Raw genomic sequence first — 25,845 nt, 5'->3', positions numbered from 1 at the left:
AACAAAAGTCAGTGGGAAAATAGAATTTGATATTTTAGAATTCTTAGTAGGCAAGTGGTCAAAAATGCATTTATTCTATAAAACAATGGATATTTGATTTTCATTTCAAAAATATCCAGAGTTCTATAGACACTCAAGCCAGTAGATGGATTTAAAATACTCCAAAGTTTTCATCTCTAGCTTGCTCTCTAACCATAGGCAATGCAGCAAAATAAAAATATTACACACTACAGCTGGTAAATATGAATAATTACACTGATTACCAAGAGCTCATAGCTAAAATAGCACATATTCCCCAATGATCAGTGACTATGGTCATTTCACTTGTTTTATCACTTTTCATTGATTTAAATATGACTTTGCCAAAATAAAACAAATACTAGGATTTGTTTTTTTAGAGTCTCTGAAATAAATGGATCATTATTGTTTACAGACGATGGTGTCTTTGCTTTCAAAAAATGGCATCAACTCCCAAAGTTCTATGGCTGGCAATACAGGGGCTGCTTGTAATTCAAAAGAAAGACAGAAGCAATAACAATGAAATCTAAAACAGACAGACAAACCGACACAAAGCCAACTCTACTAAACAATGATGACACAGCTTAAAGAAGTGAGAGCATTCATGCAGCTCAATATTAAAGAAACAAACAACCCAATCCAAAAATGGGCAGAAGACCTAAATAGACATTTCTCCAAAGAAGACATACAGTTGGCCAAGAAGCACATGAAAAGCTGCTCAACATCTCTAATTATTAGAGAAATGCAAATCAAAACTACAATGAGGTATCACCTCACACCAGTTAGAATGGGCATCATCAGAAAATCTACAAACAACAAATGCTGGAGAGGGTGTGGAGAAAAGGGAACCCTCTTGCACTGTTGGTGGGAATGTAAATTGATACAGCCACTCTGGAGAACAGTATGGAGGTTCCTTAAAAAACTAAAAATAGAATTACCATATGATCCAGCAATCCCACAACTGGGCATATACCCAGAGAAAACCATAATTCAAAAAGACACATGCACCCCAATGTTCATTGCAGCACTATTTACAATAGCCAGGTCATGGAAGCAACCTAAATGCCCATCGACAGACGAACGGATAAAGAAGTTGTGGTACATATGTACAATGGAATATTACTCAGCCATAAAAAGGAACGAAATTGAGTCATTTGTTGAGACGTGGACGGATCTAGAGACTGTCATACAGAGTGAAGTAAGTCAGAAAGAGAAAAACAAATATCGTATATTAACGCATGTATGTGGAACCTAGAAAAATGGTACAGATGAACCGGTTTGCAGGGCAGAAGTTGAGACACAGATGTAGAGAACAAAACATATGGACACCAAGGGGGGAAAACTGCGGTGGGGTGGGGATGGTGGTGTGCTGAATTGGGCGATTGGGATTGACATGTATACACTGATGTGTATAAAATTGATGACTAATAAGAACCTGCAGTATAAACAAACAAACAAACAAAACAACTAATACTAAACTTTCTTTGTGTTATTTATATGGAAATATGTTAATATAAATGTTTCAGACATTACATGAAATTTCTAAAAATCTTAAAAAAAAAAAAAAAAGAAGTGAGAGCATCCCGAGATAGAGAAGCTGGATTTGGCTGACCACAGGTGGGTGAGCTCCTTCTGACTTAAGCCATGAACTAATGCTCCCGTCTCTGTCTTCACTTGAACATGGCCCCAGATGTATTTACTCTACTGCTAGAAATGGAACCTTCCTACACGACAGGGCTATTTCAGTCACTCCCTTTCAATAACTCCGCAATTCCCCCAGAACACAATTCTCACTTCTAAAGTTCTTGTATACCACATGCTTTAACCAAACTGGACTATGTTTCCGTGTCATATCAAGTGTTCCCTCCCTCAGGGCCTTTACTGACATTACACTTCCTGCTTGGAATGCCCCTACTTCATCTCTGTATCTTTTCATCTTATCCATCAAACCTTTTGCAGATCCACCTGTGCATTTTCCCTGATCTCATGGCACCTCCCTTCCCCTCTCTCAAGGCTCTTTACCATCTTCTGCAATATGAATCCTTCGCTGGTACACTTCCTGTCCCCTGTCTCCAAGGGCAAGACAGAGATTTGTTTGTCTTTACATTTCGCACAATGCTCTGCCTAGGTTGCAAATAATTTGTTTTTGTTTTTTGGTCTGTGGGCATCATTTTTATCTGTTTATCTGCATCAACCTCCCCTACGTTACATCATGAGTGGATTCCAAGAAGGAATAGGTTACTTGGCCTAATAATGTGTTGAAGGGTAATAATAATCATTACCCCTTGTCTCCACTGAGAGTTTATAAGGAAATGGTTGTGACCACATCATAATTGTCACATAAATATGTATTTAGTTTAGATGATAAGCTGCTGCTCTCCAGATCGATTTAAAATTTCTAGAAGGACACGAAAGGGAACTGGAGCTAGTATTCGTTTAGTGCCTACTTTGAGTGAAGTATTTTGCCAAGTGCTTTACAATGACAACACCAACATGTGAATTTACCAAAGACCTACACAGTGATGTGTATTAGACATGACACTTCAAAAACATTTTATCTAAACCTTTCAATGGCCCTGCTGTTTTTATTTCTCCTACTTTATAGATGATAAAACTGAGGCTTGCAGAGTTGGAGCAATTTGCTCAAAGCCCTGTAGCTAGTAAGCAATGGAAGAGAATCCAAAGACTAGTGTAATTCCAAAGCCCATTTGTCATTTGAACATAATTTCTTGAATGGTAACTATCAGCATAGTTAAGTATTGATTGTATTAATGTTTATGTGTTTGAATGCTGTTATAAAGAAGAAGTGGAAAATATATGTTATCATTTTGTGAAAAAAATGGCTCTGGGTTCTAAAGTATAAACTTCAGGAGTCATACATACAAACCACTAATGACAACAAGGTGATATGGTTTATATTCAAGGTGCAACTGGAATTTGGAAGAGAGAATAACTCACTCTGCCTGGGGAGTTCGGGATGATTTTATACCAATTGCCACTTTATGTGAGCTTGGCTAGGAGAAAGAGGAGAGACGGGGAATACGGAAGGGGTCGACATTCTAGTAAGATGGGTATAGTCTGGCAAGGGGGTGGTGAAGTCCAGAAAAGGACCTGAACAACAGGACTCTGACTTTATCCTATAGGTGCATGTTTCTCAAACTCACACTGTTCACAGACTTTCTGTGGGAAAAGAGGACTTTGGACAGTACTGTATCTTCTTCCAGGAGTCAAAGGGAACATTAGGATAGTACAAAGTGGACTCTTATGAGAATAGCAAAAAGAAACAAAACAACCTATTCAACTCGGTTTAACGTAGCATTTTACTTTAAAAAAAATGGTTTTTTCATAGAATTATTATTTGGAGCACCTCCTGGAAAAAGCTAGCATAGGTAATGGGAAACTGTTGAGAATTTTAAGTGGGGGTAACACAAGGGTTGCATCTTAGAACAATTGTTCCAGCAGCAATGTGAATGACGGATTGAAAAGAAACAAAGTCATAGAGATGGACGAGTTTTAGCTATGGTATTATAAATCTAGCACGATACCTGGCACAGAGTAGGTCCTAATTTGTGTTTATTATTAGAGTGAAATTTGCTGCATTTGACATATTGAAGCCACCTACATTCACAGAGGACAAAAAAGTACCTTTCCAACAGACAGGAAACAATCAAAAAAGATTCAGAGGAAAAGGAGATATGGGAAGATGGGCCCCATTCATGGATGCTGGGGTCAGCCATCAACAAAGTGCTGGTGAGACCATTCCTTCCTAAAAGTCTCAGGAGAAACCTTGAGAAATCACCTTTAGGTTCACTTCTCCACCAATATAGTCCCCTTCTGAATTTCTGATCTCGACTGGGAGGTCTTAGAATGGCCTTAGGAAAATTGCACGCTGCAGGATACTGCAAGGAGCCTGGCTGGCCCCAGGGCTGGCTGCAGAGCCTCTGCTGGGTGGAAAGCCAATGACAGATCCTCTGCCGTTTCCAGCACGCTAGGGGAGCAGGCCTGTCTGGCTCGTTAGGGAAGGTGCATTTCATGAGCAGAAGTCACTGTGCTGGGCTCTTTCCTCCGTCTTTCTCATCAATCCCTCCCTACACGATCACCTTCAGGTAGGCAGCACTCCTGCCATTTCATGGATAAGGAAACACTCTCTTAGGTCATCTTCCTGGTCTCATTTAATCCTCGTAACAATCCATCAGGACATACTTCTTCACTCTCGTGTTTTACAAAAAGAGACAGGAAGACTGAACAGCGCATGGCAGAGCCAGGATTCAAACCCAAGTTTCCTTCACTTCAAAGCCCAGGGTTCTCCTTGACTGCCTCTCTATCTGGTCCACTTTGAACAATCAAGTCTTGGGAAATTGTCGAGTTAAATTTTAAAAATGCTTTGTAGGTTCCATTTAAAATGAAACTGCAGGAGGTGGTGCTGTCGTGGGATGATTGAATCTCAAGGTCCATGTTTTCTTCTTTCCCCTTCCCTCCTTTCCTCCATACCCTCTCTTCCCCAACTGAGAACTTGGTGAGGAAATGGACAGAGCAAGCAAGGGGACAGGCACAAACAGCACTACTTCAGTGCTTGCGATTTCACAGAGGGATGCTGTGAGCCCCGCTGCCCTCTTGTTTCGGGCGGGGCCGCTGAGGTTAAAAAGCTCAAGAGGTAGTTCGATAGGGATTGCATTGAATCTGTAGATTGCTTTGGGTAGTAGAGTCATTTCCACAATGTTGATGCTTCCAATCCAAGAACATGGTATATCTCTCCATCTATTTGTATCATCTTTAATTTCTTTCATCAGTGTCCTATAATTTTCTGCATACAGGTCTTTTGTCTCCTTAGGTTAGGTTTATTCCTAGATATTTTATTCTTTTTGTTGCAATGGTAAACAGGAGTGTTTTCTTAATTTCACTTTCAGATTTTTCATCATTAGTGTATAGGGATGCACGAGATTTCTGTGCATTAATTTTGTATCCTGCTACTCTACCAAATTCATTGATTAACTCTAGTAGTTTTCTGGTAGCATCTTTAGGATTCTCTATGTATAGTATCATGTCATCTGCATACAGCCACTATGGAGAACAGTATGGAGGTTCCTTAAAAAACTAAAAATAGAACTACCATACGACCCAGCAATCCCACTACTGGGCATATACCCTGAGAAAACCATAATTCAAAAAGAGTCATGTACCAAAATGTTCATTGCAGCTCTATTTACAATAGCCAGGACATGGAAGCAACCTAAGTGTCCATCATCGGATGAATGGATAAAGAAGATGTGGCACATATATACAATGGAATATTACTCAGCCATAAAAAGAAACGAAATGGAGGTATTTGTAATGAGGTGGATGGAGTTAGAGTCTGTCATACAGAGTGGAGTAAGTCAGAAAGAGAAAAGCAAATACAGTATGCTAACACATATATGTGGAATCTAAGGGGAAAAAAAAAAAAAGGTCATGAAGAATCTAGTGGCAAGATGGGAATAAAGACACAGACCTACTAGGGAATGGACTTGAGGATTTGGGGAGGGGGAAGGGTAAGATGAGACAAAAAGAAAGAGTGGCATGGACATATATACACTACCAAACGTGAAATAGCTAGCTAGTGGGAAGCAACCGCATAGCACAGGGAGATCAGCTCGGTGCTTTGTGACCACCTAGAGGGGTGGGATAGGGAGGGTGGGAGGGAGGGAGATGCAAGAGGGAAGAGTTATGGGGACATGTGCATATGTATAACTGATTCACTACGTTATAAAGCAGAAACTAACACACGATTGTAAAGCAATTATACTCCAATAAAGATGTTAAAAAAAAAAAAAAAAAGCTTAAGAGGATCTGGTCTACAGGGATGCTTTCCACTCATAGCAGAGAGAGCAGTGGGCAGTTTTTAAAGGGGAAGCCACATTTGGCCAAGAACACAGATCTTAACATATAGCAGATATTTGATAAATGTCGACTGAATTGAACTGAATGTTTTTATACACTGAGGAAAAATTTCCTCCAGTTGGGAACAGGGATAGCTCTCTGCCTTTATGTAACAAAGGAGGCAAAATTTGAGACTATCTCAGTCATTCAAAACTTATGGTAGAGTCATTAAAAGTAGCCATAAAATAAATGGCTTCATATAATAAGGCTTGCTTTAACATTATTAATTCACCCTTCCCTGAAAGGAACTGAGTGTTATAAACTGACGTGGAGACATGACATCTAGATAGACAGTCTTGCTGTGCCAGAGTAAATATTAAACCGCATTACCCGACAATCCTTGGGGAATGGCCTTGCAATGTCAAGACCATGGGAAAATGACGTGAAATCAAGTTCACAGAAATCTGACTTCGATGTTCAAATTAATGACTCTCTCTCCTTAAGTGTTTACAGGGGTTGTGTTATGATCGAAAATGATTACACAATGATGAGAAAATCTATGAAGAGGATGGAGGTTAAAATGGAATGGATTTCACTCTGTATTAGCCTATGACCACATTTACGTATCCCTTCAGCGAGCAATGTTCAGACTTACTACATGCTACACACTGTGTGGGGTGCAGAGGTCCAGAAAAGGCTGGGGGCATGTGTGCTGCTTGTCATCCAGGAGCTCCCTGTCGAGTGAGTGGTGACTGTAACGGAATCGTGAACAGGGCCCTGCTGGAGGGAACTGGAAGGGCCTTCTTCCCGTGAGGGGCACTTGACATTTGCCGGAAGGATGAGGAGGAGTTCTCTGATGACGGTATGTGGAGGGTTAAAAGGGTACAGGTTTAGTAATGAGAAAAGATAACATGTTCAAAGATGATACGTATTTAGTATGCTAGAGCTCAAGGCAAGAGTGAGCTGGTGGCCAGAGATACCATGGAAGGGCAGGCAGGGGTCGGCCCTTAAAGCATCTTTTTTGACAGACTTCAAATGAGCTGCAACTAGATTAAGAATTGTGTTCAAGGTTCCACAGAGGGTAGATGGGAGTCAAGGCCAGATCTAGGTGACTTGGAAGCCACGTTCTATCTTACACGCTACCCCTTCCAGATTAAGGGAATAGGTGCGATGCTGTGATTCAGAGCCCTCGATACCTCCCAGGCCTCCAGTTTGATTTGGATCCCCTGCTGAAGGAGACGAATGCAAGCTCTGACCAAGATCCCATTCTGCTCATTCACATAGTTTGCTCAGAGACCACAGTTTGATTCCACCTGAGCCAGGCCAGGCCAATGACTGCAGCTGATACTCGGCCTTGACCCCCCCACTCAGTCACGCCCCCCCTCCTGTCGTGCGGGTACAAGATTCACAGGGGCACCTGCCATCTTCCTCGTAAGGACAGTTTGCTGAGGATATGAACACACACCTGCGGCTGTCCTAGGGCCCCGGGTCGTGCAGTCATAGCTGTCACGGGCTCATGAAGCCTGACAGGAAACATGGGGCGGCGGGAAGCCCATCACTGCCAGTGACTCAGAGCCCAGCGTCCTCCCAGAACATAGGAGCCTAAACAGTGCTCCTTTCGGGAGTCTCTTCTGTTCTCCAGATTCTCCAGCATACAGAGAAGATCAGACCAATAGCCCCACTCAACCCCATTCACTGAGGCACAAAGGACACACTATCTCCCCCTCTCAACCTTCCCACTGAGTCCCCCCAACCCCTGTTCCACCATCCAGATCCTGACACGCTATTTCAGACCCCTGTCTGCTGTCTGCTCCATCACCTAACACCTGGTACAGGCGAGAGCTGGCAAGGCAACTCAGAGCCTTCCCACTGTTGAAAAACAGAGCCACAAATCTCTCTGCTGGGGAACACTATTCCCCAGTGAGGGGAAGCAGAGTGGAGAGTGTATTTAAAGAAGACAGCCTGCACCAAGTAAGGTAAAAGTACACTTACTTAGGAGGAGTCTGGAGGCCCAGAGAAATCAAGGCATCTCTAGAGTTCTTCCCCAGGAGCTCTTTGGATCGTGGACGGCAGAACTACATGTTCCCACATGTTCTTCCTTCCTGTGCAGCTTCACAGTTAAGATTCCCAATGCCCTGTCCACACAATGTCCCAAGGAAGCTCCGATCTCCTGGGAGACGCAGCCTTATCTTGGCCTGACACGGAGACTAGGTCACTTTAATTTCAGTTCCTTTCAAGTTAAAAGGAAGGTAGCTGGACTGAACACTGCTGCACCGAGAGTTATTTAAACCTCCAACATTGTGACGCCAATGAAATGCAACCACATTGCCAAGTGCACAGGACAATGTGACTCATGGGTGACTTCTCATCCAGCTCTGCTACGCTGGCAGCCCCCTGGTACCATGATGCCTTTCAGCCATCAGCTGCTGGCCTCCCTGTGCACGGAAACGGGGGGGACTTGCGGAGATAAGGAATGAGCTTTTGGACGGTAAAATGTGCTCGCAGGCTGGAAGTGGTGCCGAGGAGAAGGAATGTTACGAGGACTGTCCGTGATAGTCTGAGCTTTTTTGGCTTCCCGCAGAGGTCACAGCACAGGGCTGAGCCACGCTCCACGAGGCTAAGCCAAGAAAGGAACGGAATGGAAGAGTCCCCTTGGAACGGGATCCTGCCAGCTGCCTGGAAGGCCACCTGATTCTTCTGCTGTCACAAGAGAAGGCTCTTTCTGCAGTGGTAAAGACCTCAGTGTCAGGGTTTGTCCCAGGGCTGAGACTGGGGTAGAACGCTCAAATAAGGGACAAGCCAAGCTGGCATTCTTAGAAAGGTATTTACATGGTCACCAGCTATGATGAGTCACTTCTTATTTACCACCCCTCCCGACCCTCCCACACCTGCTCTCCCCCCACACTTCATGTCCAGGTTGTCTCGTAGGGAAGAATGGGATCTTGCCCATCTCTGCTCTTAGGACTTTCCTGTTGCTTTGTTTCGCTGCTCCTTTTAGCCAGCTGCAATGTCCTAATGCACTTCCTGGAGGCCAGAATGTTTTACTCCATGGTCATAAACTTGAATTTAAAATCCTTCTTGTGTTGAGAATCTTAAAAAAAACAAAAGCGAGGGTAACACGAAGGAGATGAGCTCCGAAAACCAGAATGAAGTCAAGGAGCTAACGTGCCATTGGAAGAGAAGCGGACAGAAGGAGGTGCTTGAGGGAATTTATGGCAGGAAGCTCTCATTTCTTAAGGTTTGAACCATGGGTGTAGGAAAAGCCTGACTCTGATACAGGGCAACTAGGGGAGAAAAATCTCTGTGTCAGAGATTCTCTGCCTAAAAATACTTCAAGACCATAAAAGGAGGGAAAAAAGGAGTGTGACGCCCTGTTTCAAGGAAGACAGTGCTGAAAGACCGGCCTCTCTGATTCATTATGAAGCAGAGATGTCCCGCAGGAATGCAGCTGTCAGCTTGACACCGAGTCCTACATGAACGGCATCATCAATAAGCCTTTACTGAAATCGTGTTGAGAACACAAATCAAGATCTATTTCTGGAAAAGAGCAAAGAAGAATGAAGCTAGAGAGGAAGCTCCCAACGGAGACGCTGACCTGTCCTCTTAGGAGGTGCAGGCTCCCTGATAACTATACGTATGTTGGGCAGAGCCCTTCTCATGCTTGGCTGATCCTTCCAGAACAATCATAAAGTAACAGAGCACCGATCTGTCTGTCAGAAGTTAGCTCAGTGTGCAATTCCGACCATCCAACTAGATCCAGCTCTGAGTTACGCGGAGTCAAAACCTGGCTGACCGTTAAAGATAGAGGTTTAAAAAAATACCTGTCTTTCCACACACCAAGTGGCAAAGCTACATGTCTGGGGTTAACATGGTGACCACAGAATCCACTCTTAAAGAAGGCTGGGGATGGACAGGCCAGAGCTAAGACATCTGGAGAGAACAGACGACCCAGGAAAAGGAACTAGTAACTCTGTATAATAGAAATAACTGCAAGACGATGTCATGTCCAGAATTACACCTTCTCTGCATCTTTCTGAAAGAAATCACTTCCTTGATTTAAATAAATGTAGCACTGAAACTTATGCCTCCATGTTACCCTTGGTTTATGGGAGTGAAGCATATGACTTAAAAGTATTAAAAACAATTCAGAACATATTTAACTACAACAATATTTTCCATTAGCCTCTGAGCAACGCTGTCCCTTCCTGTGAACATTTTTGTTTTCTAGGGCTTTCTACTTTCCTTTAAAGTTTTTCTCTCTTAAGACTTCAACCTTCAACCAAGGTAACCATTCCTCTATGAACTCAATTCAAAAGATAAGAGAACAAAGTGTTTATCATAGGTCTAATTTCCAATTCCATTTTGTTCCAGCCTCCTTTTTTTTCAGTCACCGTTCTACCTGGAGGTTTCAGAGCTTTCACTTTGAGAACAAGGTCGAAGTGCACCTCACCTTTGACGCTCGGAAAGAGAAGGCTGTGGACTTGGTGTCTGATTTTCCCCGGTCTTGCAGTATAAGGCCTTGGTCCTCTGTCAAGGCCAGGTAGTGGCCTGTGGTGAGATGCCGAAGTCGGAAAGCCTGGCCCCATCTGATGTTACTGCCACTCCAACTGGGCAGATGAAAAAGACAAGAAATTGCATTTACACAAAAATAAGTCTTTTTCAATATTTATCCTGTGCTTTTTCACACATGCCTTCTGGGGTTCATCCCCTGACTCCTGGCTTGCTGTAGGATTGCATGCCTGCCTACAACTCAGCATGGTGTTCTCTAATGAACTCTCTTAAGATCACCAACAAGGAACATGGTCCTGGGGGCAGGTCAGTGGTTTAATGTAACTGGAAGTCCCAAGCTTCCAATTTTTCCTTCACTCCACTGAAGTGTCTCGATGCCAAAACCACACACACACACACACAAAAAGGGAAGCTTGCCTTTTTAGAGAAACTTATTTCTGGGAAAGTGAAGCATTTCCAAACGTGCCATCACAATTCAAGCATTTTACTACCACCACTAATTTGAAAAGAGACACACACCCCTATGTTCACTGCAGCATTATTTACAATAGCCAAGATATGGAAGTAACCTAACTGTTCATCAGTAAAGAAAATGTGCCGTATACACATATACAATGGAATACTATTCAGCCATAAAAAAAGAATGAAATTGTACCATTTGCGACAACATGGATGGACCTTGAGGGTATTATCCTAAGTGAAATAAATCAGATTGAGTAAGACAAATACCATATGATTTCACTCGTATGTGAGTGAAACAAATGAGCAAACAAAGAAAACGACAATAAATTTCATAGATACAGAGAATAGACTGGCAGTTGTGAGAGGAGGCAGGTTGGGGAGGTGGGAGAAGTGAGCAAAGGGGATCAAGAGGTACAAAGTTCCATGGTCCTACATCAAAAGGTTGGCATTCAACAGAAGTCATGTTAAGTGTTAGGGTAGGAATTATTCACCGAATCATCTGTATCTAATTTATCTTTTCAGTTAGAACAAAATGTTTCAGGAATACACATAACAGCTTTTAAAATGACTCTCCTCTTGATCTAATTCTTTGGAGCCCCAAAGAATCCAAATAACATTGATAAAAGGCTTAAATTCTTCATATTTAAGACTCTGGGGAAATAAACAAAGAACCATAACTGGAACTATATATATATATATACTTATTTTGATTTTTTTAAAAAGTCCATTAAGCAAGAACCAAGCCCTAATACCCTGGAAAAAAAGAGTATGATACTATAAGAATTTCAACAGGCTTGGAAGAGAATATAAATACCACAAGCCAGCTAACAAGTAGACGCTCCTTAGAACCAGGTTCTTTCAACCAGCCACCTCCAGAGAGTCTCAGGAAAAAATCTGACTGTAGTCAGGGAGTCTGATTCCTCCAGCTCTATTTTTTTGCCCGCACCGCGATGAAGAGTGGCCCCCGCTTGCCGCAACTGGAGAAAGCCCTCGCACGAACCGAAGACCCAACACAGCCAAAAATAAATAAATAAATAAATAAATAAATAAATAAATAAGAAAATCCTTTAAAAAAATAAAAAAATAAAAAAAAAAAATAAAAAAAAAAAAAAATAAATAAAAAAAAAATCTGACTGTACCTGCATGTGTGTGTGTGAGAGAAGTTCTAATGTTTTCTCCTGATCTCCAGTGGATTATCTTGAGGACCCCCTGGGGGGCATATAGCATCCCCCCCCCCCCCAATTAGAGAGATTTTACTTTGAACAAGTGTTCAGGGAGAGACTGAGCAGAGAGCTAGAGGGAAAGGCAGAGAGGGAAAACCAAAAATGGCTACATGGACCCTCCTCTCACCCCGAGCAGTTTAGCTCTAACCTAACTTGTGACCCCTCCAGGCAAAATAAAGGCCCAGAGCTTAACTGGACACCCCCTTCAGTAGTCTGATGTTTAGAGATGCCATGTTTTTACTCAAGTACCTGTATCCAAAGTCTCAGCCTCCCATTCCTTCATCCAGGTACAACTGTTTCTGACAAGTTCTGATAAATACAGTTTCCTTCACAGCTACACTTCCAGTAATGTTTTAGTCTTCCCTACCTCATGCGATTACAGCACTCTGTCATTTAAAGCTAACTTTGCACTGGAGCCAACAAGGCTACCGGGAGGAGGAAAACTTACCTGGGTTCCAGAGAATCTACTTAAGAAAATAAATGGGCGAACAGCTTTGACGGCTTTCGGTGAACATGTCTGCGCTTGCCTTTTCTAACATAGCCACTGAAAGGGCAGCAGGAGCTGGGGGTTTGGTTCAAGGCAGCAGAGCTTGCTGGCTTCAGAGTCAAAACAGAGTTCTTGGAAATCGTGTGTGTGTGTGTGTGTGTGTGTGTCTGTGTGTGTGTCTGTGTGTGTGTGTGTGTGTCTGTGTGTGTGTGTGTCTGTGTGTGTCTGACTGCGTGCGTGCACCTTAAAAACAAAAAACAAAGTCACAGACATTTCAGAATTTAGCTCTTGGCCAAGGAACTTCTGAGAGTTTGCCAGGTGATATGGAACAAATGAAACATTTAAGACAATGGACTGTCCTGGAAAAGAAAATCCTTGAAAAGAATGCCCCCCCGACACTCCATTACCTTATCCGAAGGGGTTCCACTCTCCACAGAGATCTGGCTCTCGTGCCAGCTCCCCCAGCTTCGTAGTATATCCTCCTGTGAGCAGAGTTGGAGATTAGCTCCTCTGTGTGGGTTGCTGACCAGCTCCCTGCAGAGGCTGCTCAGAACCCGCTGTATTTCGAAGCCCTCACAGAGTCAGCAAAATGAGAAGCAAGAGTCAGAGGAAGGCACTACTTCCCAGTCTCTCTTATAAGGGAAAAAGGGTGCTAAAGGGGAGGGAACTGCTAGCCGCTTACTCATCAGGGACACTCATGGACCGTCAGGTGTACAATGGAAAAGGACTGTCTCTATTTCCACATCAGCAGTCAAAACAGCCCAGTCACACCATCAGACGAGATACCAAATGCTCCAATTCTTTCTCGTTCAGCTCGCTGATGCAGTTTCACATCTTTAGAAAATGTATTTGTACTTGTAAAACATATACAAAGTACAATGTGAATTCATTCCCATTGTTCTAGGAAGCTGGGCACAAAGCTCTATTCTCAGTTGCTGTTGTCTCCTTTCCTGCATTAACAACAATCTTTTAATGTGTTTTTAACTAAAATGTTTATTTTGGAATAACTCTAGATTTATAAAAAAAAAGTTGCAAAGATAGTCCAGAGAGCTTCTGTATAGTCTCACTCAGTTTCCCCTGTGGTTACCATCTTACATTACTATGGTACAGTTGTCAGAACTAAGAAACCAACATTGGCACATTATTACTAACTAAACTCAAGACTTTATTTGGATTTCATCAGTTTTCCTATTAATTCTTTTCCTTATGTTTTCAGTTATGCTTTCCCTGTTTCCTTTGGTCTGTTAGAGTTTCTTAGTCTTTCCTTGTTTTTCAGGACTTTGCTAGTTTTGAGGAGTACGTGTCAGGCATTCTGTAACATGTCCCATGAACTGGGTTTGTCTGATGTTTATCTGATGATTATCAAAGTCTGATTTTTAATCCATACAATTGGGACCAACCCATCTATATCACAGATTATGAGGAATTAAATGAACTATCTTAGTTGAAAGGTATGTCTCATGATAGTGGTCCCTGGATTACCTGGTATACTGAATCCAGATACTTTCTGAGAATCTTGTGACCTTGGATCAACACTGACCATTTAACTGCATTTAATTTCACTAATTTAAAATGCTACCTCTACGACAGAGGGTTTGTATATATCACAATCAAATTACTCAAACTCCAGAAGAATCTTGATCTAAATTTTAAGACAACAGGTAATCAATAGAGGGGAAGAGGAAATGTGTGGTAATTATTTCCTTCTCCCAAGAAGTACTATGAGTTGGTTAAAAATATGGGCTTGGGAGTCAGGCAGACCTGAATTTGAATCTATTAGCTGTGTGACCTTGTCAAGTCCCTTCAAATCTCTGTGTATCAGTTTCCTCACCTGTAAAATGAGCCTAATAAGGGTAAGTCACAGAATGGTTGTGAGCATTTCATGTTTTTTTTTTAAAATAATGAATGTGCACAAAGATGTTCGTGGGTATACAAAATACTACGTATTGTTGATTTTTCCAAATTTTGTTTAAATACAGATGTTTATAAATGTGTATCAAAAGCTACATTACCTGGCACAGAAATCCAGTAAAACACTACATTAACAGTGGTTACCTTTTGGTGGTGGGATTATAGAAGACATTCTAAACCTTTTTCAAATGTATGTACTATCAGGAAATACGTAGTAAATATTAAGAAAGAAATCCTATGCTACTGCAGAGCTCCAACACCCCAGGTGTCTCTGGGCCAGGCCCAGAACAGTAATGATGCTGTACTGACCTAGCCCTGCAGGAAAATTTGTTGAGATTTTCACTGATGCTTCTCCATCCTCAATGAGAGCAAAAAGGGTCTCTCAGGTGGAAAGGGTGGAGCAGATCACCTAGGTCACATGATTTGAGAACTCTCTCCCTCTGACACTTAAAGAATTCTAGAAGGTTAGTCCTTCCCACCTAGGAAATGCGGGTGGCTTGCTGCATTGAATCTCGCAAGGTTACAGAGGTTGAAACAACCTGCCCCCGTTCTCTAAAACAATTACCCAAGGAGAGGAGGTGAGTGGGTGGGGAGATGAGGTGCTCTGAAAGCTTGGCTGACAGCTTAGCCTTAGCTTCAGTAAGTTAAGTGACTTATTCCAGGATGCTTGACAAGCCTGAGGCAGAGCCAAGGATCACAGCTCAGAATGTTAGATTATTCTTTCGGCTTTGCACCCTGGGACGGTCAGCCTGTCTACCCAGCCTGGCTGCTCTCAGGCTTTACAAGGAATAGAAATGATTTCCTCTGGAAAGTCAGCCCCATTACAGCGGAATCACTTGCATGCCTTCCTGCCTCCGGGCACCTTTTTGTGTATTCTCAATTTCCTGTTCCTTTGTGCTCTCCCAAATTTTGGTATTCCTGGCTATCCTGGCCAGTTCTGAGGATTTACCTGATGACACATGACAATGATGAGGCTTACCACTCACCTCACCTAGACAGCAAATAATGCCAAAGCATCCTGTGTTGAATGAGAGACCAGTTGCTACAAAAATCCCAGTTCCAGTATAAGGAGCCACTGTTGACTCACCCCAGTCTCAACTCCTTCATAGGAATAGTCTTTTTATTTTTCCTTACAAAGGAAAGGAATAGTCTTTTTATTTTTATCTGTCGATTTCTTTTTTTCCCCCAAATACAAATTAGATCACGTGAAATCCTCAGCCAAAGGAAGGCCACCTTTGCTCTTAACTCAGTGATGGCATGCATGCCTGCCTCAGGGGGCCCATTCTGGGAACTCCTCTCTATCTGTTTCACTCTCCCCAGCACCTTCTTTCAAATACTTGTCCAGCCTTTCTTTTGGGTCAGGATCTTGTTGAACCTCAACAGGAGTGCCCACCAAACGACAAGCTTCTCCAAGTAGCATTGTTTCTGCCCAGATGCTTCTAATTTGGTTCTAAATTTAATGACAGGTGCATGTGTGTGTGTGGGAGGGGTAAAGGGCCATGCAAATGTTATCATTTTAATTGTCTCCAAATTCCTTTCCTTAAAAAAAGAATAGGAATGGGAAGAGAGAACTAGTGAGTTTGGACGTGTTCCATCTTAGATGTAGCGAACTCTGCCAAACTCACTAACAAAACTTCAGTTGTGTATCCACCTGCAAGCTTTTGCCTTACTGCAGCAGGATAAGATATTAAAAGAGACAGTACGTGGGCTACTGCATAATATTACTGTTTAAAAGAAAAGGAGGGCTTCCCTGGTGGCGCAATGGTTAAGAATCCGCCTGCCAATGCAGGGGACATGGGTTCGATCCCTGGTCCGGGAAGATCCCACATGCCGCGGAGCAACTAAGCCCGTGCGCCACACCTACTGAGCCCGCATGCCACAACTACTGAAGCCCGTGCGCCACACCTACTGAGCCCGCATGCCACAACTACTGAAGCCCGTGCACCTAGAGCCCGCACACCGCAACAAGAGAAGCCACCATAATGAGAAGCCTGCGTACCACAACAGAGTAGCCCCCGCTCGCTGCAACTAGAGAAAGCCTGTGCACAGCAACAAAGACCCAACACAGCCAAAAGTAAATAAATAAATAAATAAATAAATAAATATTTTTAAAAATAAATAAATAAAAATTTTTAAAAAGGAAAAGAAAATCCCAACTGAGTAGGATCACGTGACATTATTTAGTGTAGGGAATCCTTAATTCCAAGGGAAATCAGGTCAGCCTAACTCTTCTACTCAGAGATAACTGCCAGCCACTGGACCAGTACCAGGAAGGCTAGACACCATGCCGGGTCACATCTGGTTCCCATGAAGGGATACACAGAGGACAGAGCAAGTAGAAAGAGGTTCAGAACAATAAAGGATATACATTGCCAATGGATAGTTTCTAAGATGCACAGTAACACGCTCAAGCACATTGCTCCTGGGGGTCCTTTAGAACATGAGATAAGGAAGGAGCCCTGGCAGGAGACTCAGCATCTCTGGGTTTCAGGCTCCCATCTGAAATCATCCCGTGTGTGACCTTTGGCAGGAGCCTGACTTAGATGATTTCTAAGTTATGTGAATGTGATCATGTGTTTCTAATGAAGTAAAAGAAATGCAGTTAATGAGGTTCCCGTAGACATCATGCAAAAAACAAAGAATGTATTACGAGCGATCTGGGAGATCAGACTTGTTGCTGTCCTAAGTTCAGTCTAATTTACATCTGAGATTTGATTTTTAAAAATATATCAGAGTTCCATAGTTACAGAGGCCAAGCTTTTTATACTCTGTTCCTCTCTATATAAACAGAATACTAAAGGATGCTTCAGTGTGAATTTAAGACCTAGATTAATATCTTCCATCTCCTGATTTTGAATTTTGGAAAAGCAGCCTTTGAGTAGATAACTAGAGAACCAGAGAAAGCATTATCCTCAGCAGAACGCTCTACGTGCTGCCCCTGGCACCAACCCCTGCTAATCCAGCTCTGGTTGGATATTGACATTTGGTTTCTCCAATCCTGTTTGATGATAAGCAGAACGAAATCACTGAACTTCACCTTCATAGTACATAAAAGGGGGAGTAATAGAGATAATCTGCCTTTGAAGAGCCTGGTGAATAATTTATGTAAGTGCACAGACTCACTAGAATGATTATCCTGATTTCCATCACAAAAATGGGTTCTTCAGTCTACAATTAATGCTACCAGAAACTCCTTAGATTTGGAAGCAACCACAGAAAACAAAGGGATTGAAAAGCACCATAGAATTGCTCGCCTAAGAAGCAGCACGTGTATATAGCTATTCCTGTGAGCACACTCAAGCATACTGCCTTTCCTGTTTTATAACTGCAACCCATGACTGGAGGGAAGTTTGTCAAGTAACCAACACTTATAGAATTCATCTGTCTCCACATCCAAAAGCAAACTCTTTAGCCTGAGTCACTGGAGACAGGAGACAAGAGAAGGATGAAGCTATTGGCTTACCTGTGCTGGGAATCATTCTGGTCCGTAGATGGTATTGTCAAACACTCATCGTGACCATGGAAAAGACGTACTACATGCCCACCAAGTAGGTATCCTATAAGAGAATTATATCCTACCATGAGCTTACAGGAAGTTGAATAATGAGAACACTGTATTTAAAAAGGGTAAATTCATGCATATCTGAGTCAGTTATGGAAAACACCGAGAGAAAAGCATTTGGGAAATGACAGATTCCACGACTTCAGGTCTCAGGTAGAAAACACAAGAAAGTCAAAACAATTCTAACATTGAAAGTTAAATAGGGTTTCAGAGATGAGCAAGTCCAATATCAAAAGGGAGGGTGAAAACAATGTGTCAATTCGTATCATTAAAAGCCAAAAGGTCACCTGTAACTAATATAATGTTGTATATCCATTATGCCTCAATAAAAATAATGCAACATTTAAAAATACACACACACACAAGGCCAAAAGGAAACTTAAGCTGCTACTCTTAGGAGGATAAGGATTTTCCAGTTGTTTAGGATATAAATACATCCAACACCAAGTTCCTGGATAAACTGTTACAATCTGGATGTGTATACTTTGTGGCAAATTCCAAATCAAATTGCAGCCATGAGAAAGAAAGAAGGTGCTGGGAAGGGGGAAGCAAACTGTTATTCCGAGCTCTCTTAGGAGGAGCTACTTTTCCAACGCATTAAATAAACACAGATCAAACCTGGACACTATTTCTACAGCACCAAGGAGAAGGCAGAATGACATTCCACTATCTCTGAGTGGACAAGCACAGAGGCAGCTATCAACGAGCCCTTAGCTTTCAGAATAAGGAAAGGAATCTCAATAGCCATGGAATTCAGAGATGGACAGGAAACAATGAACTTCAAGGACTCCATGACCTTGAAGTTAAGTCTTCAAATAAACTGTGAGCCTCCATTTAAAGAACACAGTAGCAGGACAGGGGCCCCAGTCTGAGCTCTACCTTGCATGGAGAAATGAAATTCGTTATCCCTTTGAATTAAAAAATTCTCCCAGCTAGTCAGTTCTCAGGAGACAAATGGACTTAATACGTTCAATGTCTGTATCAGGATTTTGAGAAAATCACATAATTAGATCACTTTAGGGGCTGTCAAACTATTTGGGGTGTTGGATCAAAACGGCAAGAAGGAAAAGTCATGCCAGAGTAGAAAAGGGTGTTATCAATGCATCTAATACAGGGACAGTCTGATACTCCCTGGTTCATTTTTCTCCATCCAGGCAAGGCAAGTTCTTTTTGAATTTCCCTCAAATATTTAGAAGTCATTTTATCATTTTCCTCTCTCTTACTGTACTAATATTTGCAACTGCATACTTTTTTGCATTCCAATAATTCACGATATACTGTAGGGGAATTGTTAACAGCCAATTTGTTTAGAAAATTAACCCCTTCCATGATCACATTTTTTTTTTAACATCTTTATTGGAGTATAATTGCTTTACAATGGTGTGTTAGTTTCTGCTGTATAAAAAAGTGAATCAGCTATATGTATACATATATCCCTATGCCCTCCCTCTTGCGTCTCCCTCCCACCCTCCCCATCCCACCCCTCTAGGAGGACACAAAGCACCCAGCTGATCTCCCTGTGCTATGCAGCTGCTTCCCACTAGCTATCTGTTTTACATTTGGTAGTGTATGTATGTCAATGCTACTCGATTAAACTCTCCATCGTCTCATGATGGTGAGGCCATGCTCCCCTTGGAGCCCACCATTTACAGTCCTCAGGCTCCTCCAATCAATATCCTACTCCACAGAGGAAACTGCCAAATGCTGGGGCATCACAGCGTTTCTTAGTTGAAACACACCAGGGCAATAATCAGGAAAGAAGGGTCATAAGGAAGATCGCTCACTCCCTCAAGGGCTGAAGTGGGTATCTCATCAGTGGATGCTGAGAGAGCATTTTGCAGTCGGATGACTCAAGTGATCAGCTACCCAGGCTCTATCACAAGGGCACTCAATACTTCTAAAAGCATTGTTGTGAAGTGATTTGCAATTAATTAATCTCCACAAGCCCTCTTTTGGGACTGGGCAATAATTTTATTCCTATAGCGGAAATGAATAAATTAACATGGAGAAGATTCAGTCAAAACTTCCTTGGGGAAGATTTTTTAACCCAGTTCCTTGATTCCTGATAGAAAGGGAATGATCGATAATAGATTTAGAGCGGTGGGTGAATTCTGGTGTGAAGGAAGAGAGCTAAAAACATATCCTGCTTTTGAAAGGTCTTCCATCAGTTGCCAAAAGAGTTACAAATTTGTTGTTTCCTGATTATTCAATTTAGCTACCATGCCTCCTGAAACTGGGGTATCACCTTGACAACTCTCAGTTTTCCCTCTATTTTCCAACATCATGAAACAGAGAGGCATTCCAAGTTTGAAACTACCAGGCTCAAGATTTAAAACAGGGTTAAAGCCTGTGATATGAGTATTTTTAAAAATCCTGATCTTGCTATAAAGTGCTAGAATGTGATGTGATAACCCTTAGGTCATTGACATTTGATTATTGTGCTCAGCTTTGATATTACCCATGAGTAAGGTAAGGCCAGTGTATTTATTATACAACTTGAAAGGTGTATTGACTTTGCCTGGCTCCAAGAAATAGGATATGTTGAACAAACTTTAATGATCTTACTTCTAAGAGAACAAGAAAATATGGAGAAAATACCATTTGTTGTTTTTAAATGGCCTTCCATAAATACAAGTAAAAACAAATGGCCAAATATACTTTTATTATAAAGTCCTTCTCCCACCTGTATGGAGAGATGCACTGGGGAGAAATATTTTAAAAAGTCACCTTCTTGGCAAATAATGTCTTCTAAAACTGAACCTGCTAAGGTCTGTATACTTATAACCATAAATAAAAATGAAAAGTCAGCGGGAGAGGGAAGGTACGTCTCCAAGGTCCTGAATACACATAGTGCCAAAACAATAGTGAACTCGAAAGGATTGAAAAATCATGTCAGGAGTGCTCATGTAATCAGAAATCAGGACAGAAAATAATCCACACTAACATCAGAGAAAGGAATTCAGGTGAACCAAAATCACGCTGTGTACCGAGACATTCAGGCGGGAGCTGGGAAGTCGCAGAAAATGCCAATATACGTAGCACAAGACAAACAGGCAGGCTGAGGGCTGAATGCACACAAAGAAGCACACCTTCTTCGATGCTACTTCCTGAGCACGTAGGATGTACATTCCAGAGTGTTTGCATAAAGGAGGCATCCACTTGTATGCTGCCATTTGATATTGAGAGATGCTGCAGCAGAAACAGAAATAAGACACCCTTTAAATCACCAGGCCAGTCCTAAGAGAAGCAGCTCACCTAGAATTTCAAGGATTGAATTAAACAGCCTTACTGTCATTGGGCTTTTTCTACGTAGCCTGTGGGAGATTGTTCCACCCAATCTAGAAGCAGCTTCAAAGTGGGACACTTTATTCAGGGAAGAGGAAGTATTCAGCTACAGAGGTGGCAGACAAGAGTTGACTTCATCCCCTCAGCTGGATCCCTGATTCAACAGGAAGTTATAAAATGTCTATTCTTGGTAGGAGAAGGGAACTCACAAGTGGGAAAAAATTACTCCAGCCTTTGGTCTAGGCAAAGTAAAATCTGCTGGCAGGATTGGCGCTGAGAAGCTTAAAAACTTATCTCTGACATTTCTCTGATCTGCAAGGTATCGCCCCACCTCCACCCCCTAAGGGCTTGACTTCAACAATGCTTGCCTAGTACCATCCCCAGGTGCAAAATCTCACTTGCCTCTTCTAACCACTGTGACATCCCACACACTGAAACATGTGCAATTCTCTTTCTCCCTCCAACATAAGTTTATGTTTTTATATCCAACACTTTCTGGCTTGTTCCTCATTGGACAAGAGCTAAACAATGTGATAAACTGAGAGTAATGGCAACTAATGTGTTAATAGCTGGCTTTCTTAGGAAGAGCCTGGGGGCATTTAAGCAGAGTTTGCTGGGAACAGTACTTTAATCTAAAAAAATAACTGTTACATTCCAGGCCCCATGATAATCTGGCAGGAGAGAGAATTTAATCACCTCTCAAGTATACTGTGTAAAGGTATCTTATCCTGCCCAATCTAATGTGGTTCTCTTCTCCCTGGCCATCTATTTCTAAAAGAAACTACTCCGGAAATGAAAGGTGCTTGTGTTAGGAGGTACTTACAAGGTATCTTTCAGAGGATAGGCTGACAAGGATGAGGTCATCACCAATTCGAACCTTTTCTCCCTCAGACCTCTGCTTGGAAGCGGGATGTATGGTCCACCAACAGGCTTCTCCTACACAAAGGCTCCTTGAGTTAGTGACTGCTTCTTGGAAGCCAGTGTCCCTAATTCTGTCCCTCATTCTCCTTCCTCCTGATGAGAATCCCTGAAACACGCATGCACGCACTCACACACACTCCAATTTCTATTTATCTATAAGCATTCCAGTTACCCCCATGTCTGCTCTTGAGTGTGTTTATCATTTTCATTTTCTCTAGAGACAAAGTATTTGCAAAAGAGTACTGGAGGTCAGAAGCTATAGAAGCTTTTGAGTATCTTTAATACATATGGAAAAATGCTTTTTTTTCACAAGCACCTACACATCTTTAAGAAATGACTTCACTGTTCTACTGACCACTTACAGACTTTCATCTTTGCCCCACCCCTTCCCCATGAAATTCTACTAAATTATCAGTAATTCCACTAAAAAAAAAAAAAAAATCAGAGGTTTTTCAGAAGGCCTAAATCTATGAGGACTAAGACAGCAGGTGAGAAGTTAATAGCAAAGAAGAAAAATTGACATTTTGGAAAAAGGAATGTAGATAGATGCTTTTAGCCAAGAGAAAGCTACAACTCCAGTCTTTGGGTAAGAAATGGATGAGAAGTTGATTTCTAGAAATAAGGCCATTCCTGCTACATATTCTCCAGAAACTCTCTGGAATTGGAGGTAACAGTTCCCTGTGAAGGCAACCATAGAAGATGGGGTTGAAAACAGGAGGACTGGTTGAAGGTTTTAAGCGAACATTTAATCTTTCGCATCCCTTTCTTTATCCTGCGTGCCAGGTGACTCTTCCCCCTCCACTGTACAGAAGAATAGAAGTTAAATCCATAGAATGACTTCCATGGATCAGGTACTGTCAGACACGGAAGTAAAGAGTATTGCTGAAAATGGAGAATAATTAGAATTCTTTGCCCTGATTAGTAAAACCCCAGCTCCTCTTCCTTTACCTCCATTCCTCAGCTTCCAGAATGCCAGCTGCAATGCTGAACCTCCCCCCACCCAAATGAAGATTACTCTTTAGGGAAGCCAAACTACCCAACATAAAAGATACCTGTTTGGGCACCTCCAGTGCAATGCCTAGGTCCCTGCTAGATTACCCCAAAGCGAGGCTTAAGAGATGGCAAGCCACTCACACAGTCAGGGCTTCCTGTCGCTTTTTACCGCCTTGATCTAAACATCAGCGGGGACCAAGGATGACCTGACACGTGAGGAAAGTCTCTAACATGAATGACGGGAACAAACCAAAAAGTGGGTAAAGGGAAAAAAACAAAGATTACAGACAGCTAAAGATAACTTTACTCAAATCTTAGAATTAATCATCTCAGAGAGATAAGAAAAAGTAACATTCATGAAGCAGCTATGAGAGTATCCATGAAGGATCCCTTCAAAGAAAAAGAAAATTCTTTGATCCTGAAAAAGAGAGAAAGAAACAGGAAGGTTACAGGATAAAGTTGAAAAATTCTCCCAAAATGAAGAATGAAGAAAAACAGATTAGAAACAAGACTGAAAAGAAAATTAGAAAACCAGTCTAGAGGAGTTCCAGAAAGCAAGAACAGAGAAAACAAAGGGAGGAAATTAACAAAGAGATAATATTAAAATTTTCCCAAGGCTGAAAGACAAACATTTTCAGATTGAAGAGGCCTGCAGAGTCCCTAGCACAGTGGAGAATGGACACACACACCAGGGTCCACTCCTGTAACACTAAGAACAAGCAGGATCCAGGACAAGACATAGCACTGGGGAACTGCAGACATCAGGGCAAAAGAGAAGATCCAAGTAGCTCTCAGAATATATAAACAGGTCACACACAAAAGATCAGGAATCAGAATGTAAACGCCTCACAGCCAGACCAAAAGCTAGAAGAAAACCTCCAGGATGCTGAGAAAAAAATATTTCCAATGTAGAATACTCTTATGAATTACTTATAAAGCTGGAATTAAGAAACTTTCAGACAACAATTTTTCTCCCATGGATCTTTTCCGTAAAAGCTACTGGAAGTGGAGTCCCCCAAAACGATGCGATAAACCAATAAGGGAGAAAAACATGAGATCCAGGAAATACAGAATCTTGGAGAGAGAAAACGGGAATTTCCCGGATGACAGTGGATGTTTCTAAAAAGATGAAACTGACAGAACAGCTCTTGGGACTGAATGTAATACGGGGAGAGTTTCTGTTCTATGGGACAGTTTAGAAATGAATGACCGGGTCACGGAAAGTAAAGCAACAAACAAGGCAATTATTAAGTACTGGAAAACTCAAAAGCAATACAGTAAAGTGAACTGACCATAGTATATCATGAGTCTCACTTGCAAATAAAATTTACAGTTATGCCAATGTAAGTAGTTAATATTGACTTTGGTAGTTATATAAAAAATGGATGCAAATATATTGGGAGGGTGGAAAGAAGACAGGGAAGAGTGGGGACTAAGAGCTAAATTTTTATTGTTCATTTAGGACATCAATAGATCATACCTAATTGGAAAGAATAACTAAATAGCAGTAAACTGTATGACTCAGACACAAGTGGGGAGCATACTAGAGGAGTTGAAAGTGGATGCCCCAGAGACGTAGGAATCCACAACAGGGAGGGGTGGGGCAGGAGATGGATGTTTCCAATAAGCATGGGAGTACTATGTCTATCTTCTAACTATGTACGGGTATTACTTTGATTTACTTTGGATAAATAAATATGATCATTTTGATTACATCTTGATTAAACTTAAAACTTCGTAACAGAAGAGGCTGGCCTCTACATCTGAAGGGGGAAATGACATGTATATATCCATTATGTGCTCTGGACCACTGAGGGGGACCAGGATGAAGGGGTCCTAAAGAGGCACACGGCAGAAGACCATCCTTGTTCTCTCGCCCTCTCCTGGGAACAGGGTAGTGGTCTGGAGCCCAGGGACAGGGCCAATCCCCAAATCAGTAGGATGTGTACAGGCCAGGTGAAGGTCCTAAAATAGTTAATAGTACATTTAGTGAGGATTGTTTTTTTTCATTTTTTTCCAATTCTAAACTAATTCTAAAGCTATGTCTAAAACCAAAACAACAACAAAAAACTTTTAAAAGGAGAAAAGAAAGAACCCAATAAGCAAAATCAAGGGCAAAATGGTCACCAGTTCTGTTAGGTCAGTCAAATCATTTATTATCCACTGTGCAGGGGGAAAAGTTTCCAGAAATGTTCAAGAAACTGCTTCCAAACTTCTACTCACATTCTCCTAGAGATTCAACTCAACTACTTGTTTTCAACTCAGAAGAGGTTTCTGAGCCAAAAGTGCATTCACAGAATGACCTGGGTAAAAAACAATGCTTTTCTGTTGGATCCTGAGTGACTCTCCTCCTGAAGAGAGAAGACCCACTCCAGGCCATACTGAACCGTATCTGAGCTGCATAAGTGCCCTCCTCCTCCCCAACAAATAGCAAGCTGGCCTTCTTCAAGGAGAATATGAAATGGGTTGGGGGTGAGGGAGGTAAACAAATTATTTTCGGCTCTAGGTTTTCATGAATACCTGATCAACACTTTCCCCTCTGTCCTTCCGCCAAAGTCATCTTCTCATCAGCCACCTTGAGCTTGGGTTGGGTGCATGTGTTTCCCTAATCTGTCAGC

At 41.9% G+C, this 25,845-nt stretch overlaps 1 protein-coding gene across 1 annotated transcript in view; it reads right to left on the bottom strand.

Annotated features, from left to right (window-relative positions):
• Nucleotides 1-25,845, bottom strand: part of RYR3 (ryanodine receptor 3) — a 572,028-nt gene that overhangs the window by 294,992 nt on the left and 251,191 nt on the right. Inside the window, exons 6-10 of the mRNA XM_057542134.1 lie at nt 22,137-22,249; nt 21,118-21,217; nt 17,930-18,023; nt 12,963-13,037; nt 10,325-10,481 (exon numbers count right to left, since the gene is read on the bottom strand). Of these exons, the coding sequence (XP_057398117.1) occupies nt 10,325-10,481; nt 12,963-13,037; nt 17,930-18,023; nt 21,118-21,217; nt 22,137-22,249 (539 nt within the window). The remainder of the gene's footprint in view (nt 1-10,324; nt 10,482-12,962; nt 13,038-17,929; nt 18,024-21,117; nt 21,218-22,136; nt 22,250-25,845) is intronic.

Source organism: Balaenoptera acutorostrata, chromosome 3, assembly GCF_949987535.1.
Source record: "Balaenoptera acutorostrata chromosome 3, mBalAcu1.1, whole genome shotgun sequence".
Taxonomy (NCBI): domain Eukaryota; kingdom Metazoa; phylum Chordata; class Mammalia; order Artiodactyla; family Balaenopteridae; genus Balaenoptera; species Balaenoptera acutorostrata.
This window is presented reverse-complemented; position numbering and strand designations above follow the sequence as displayed.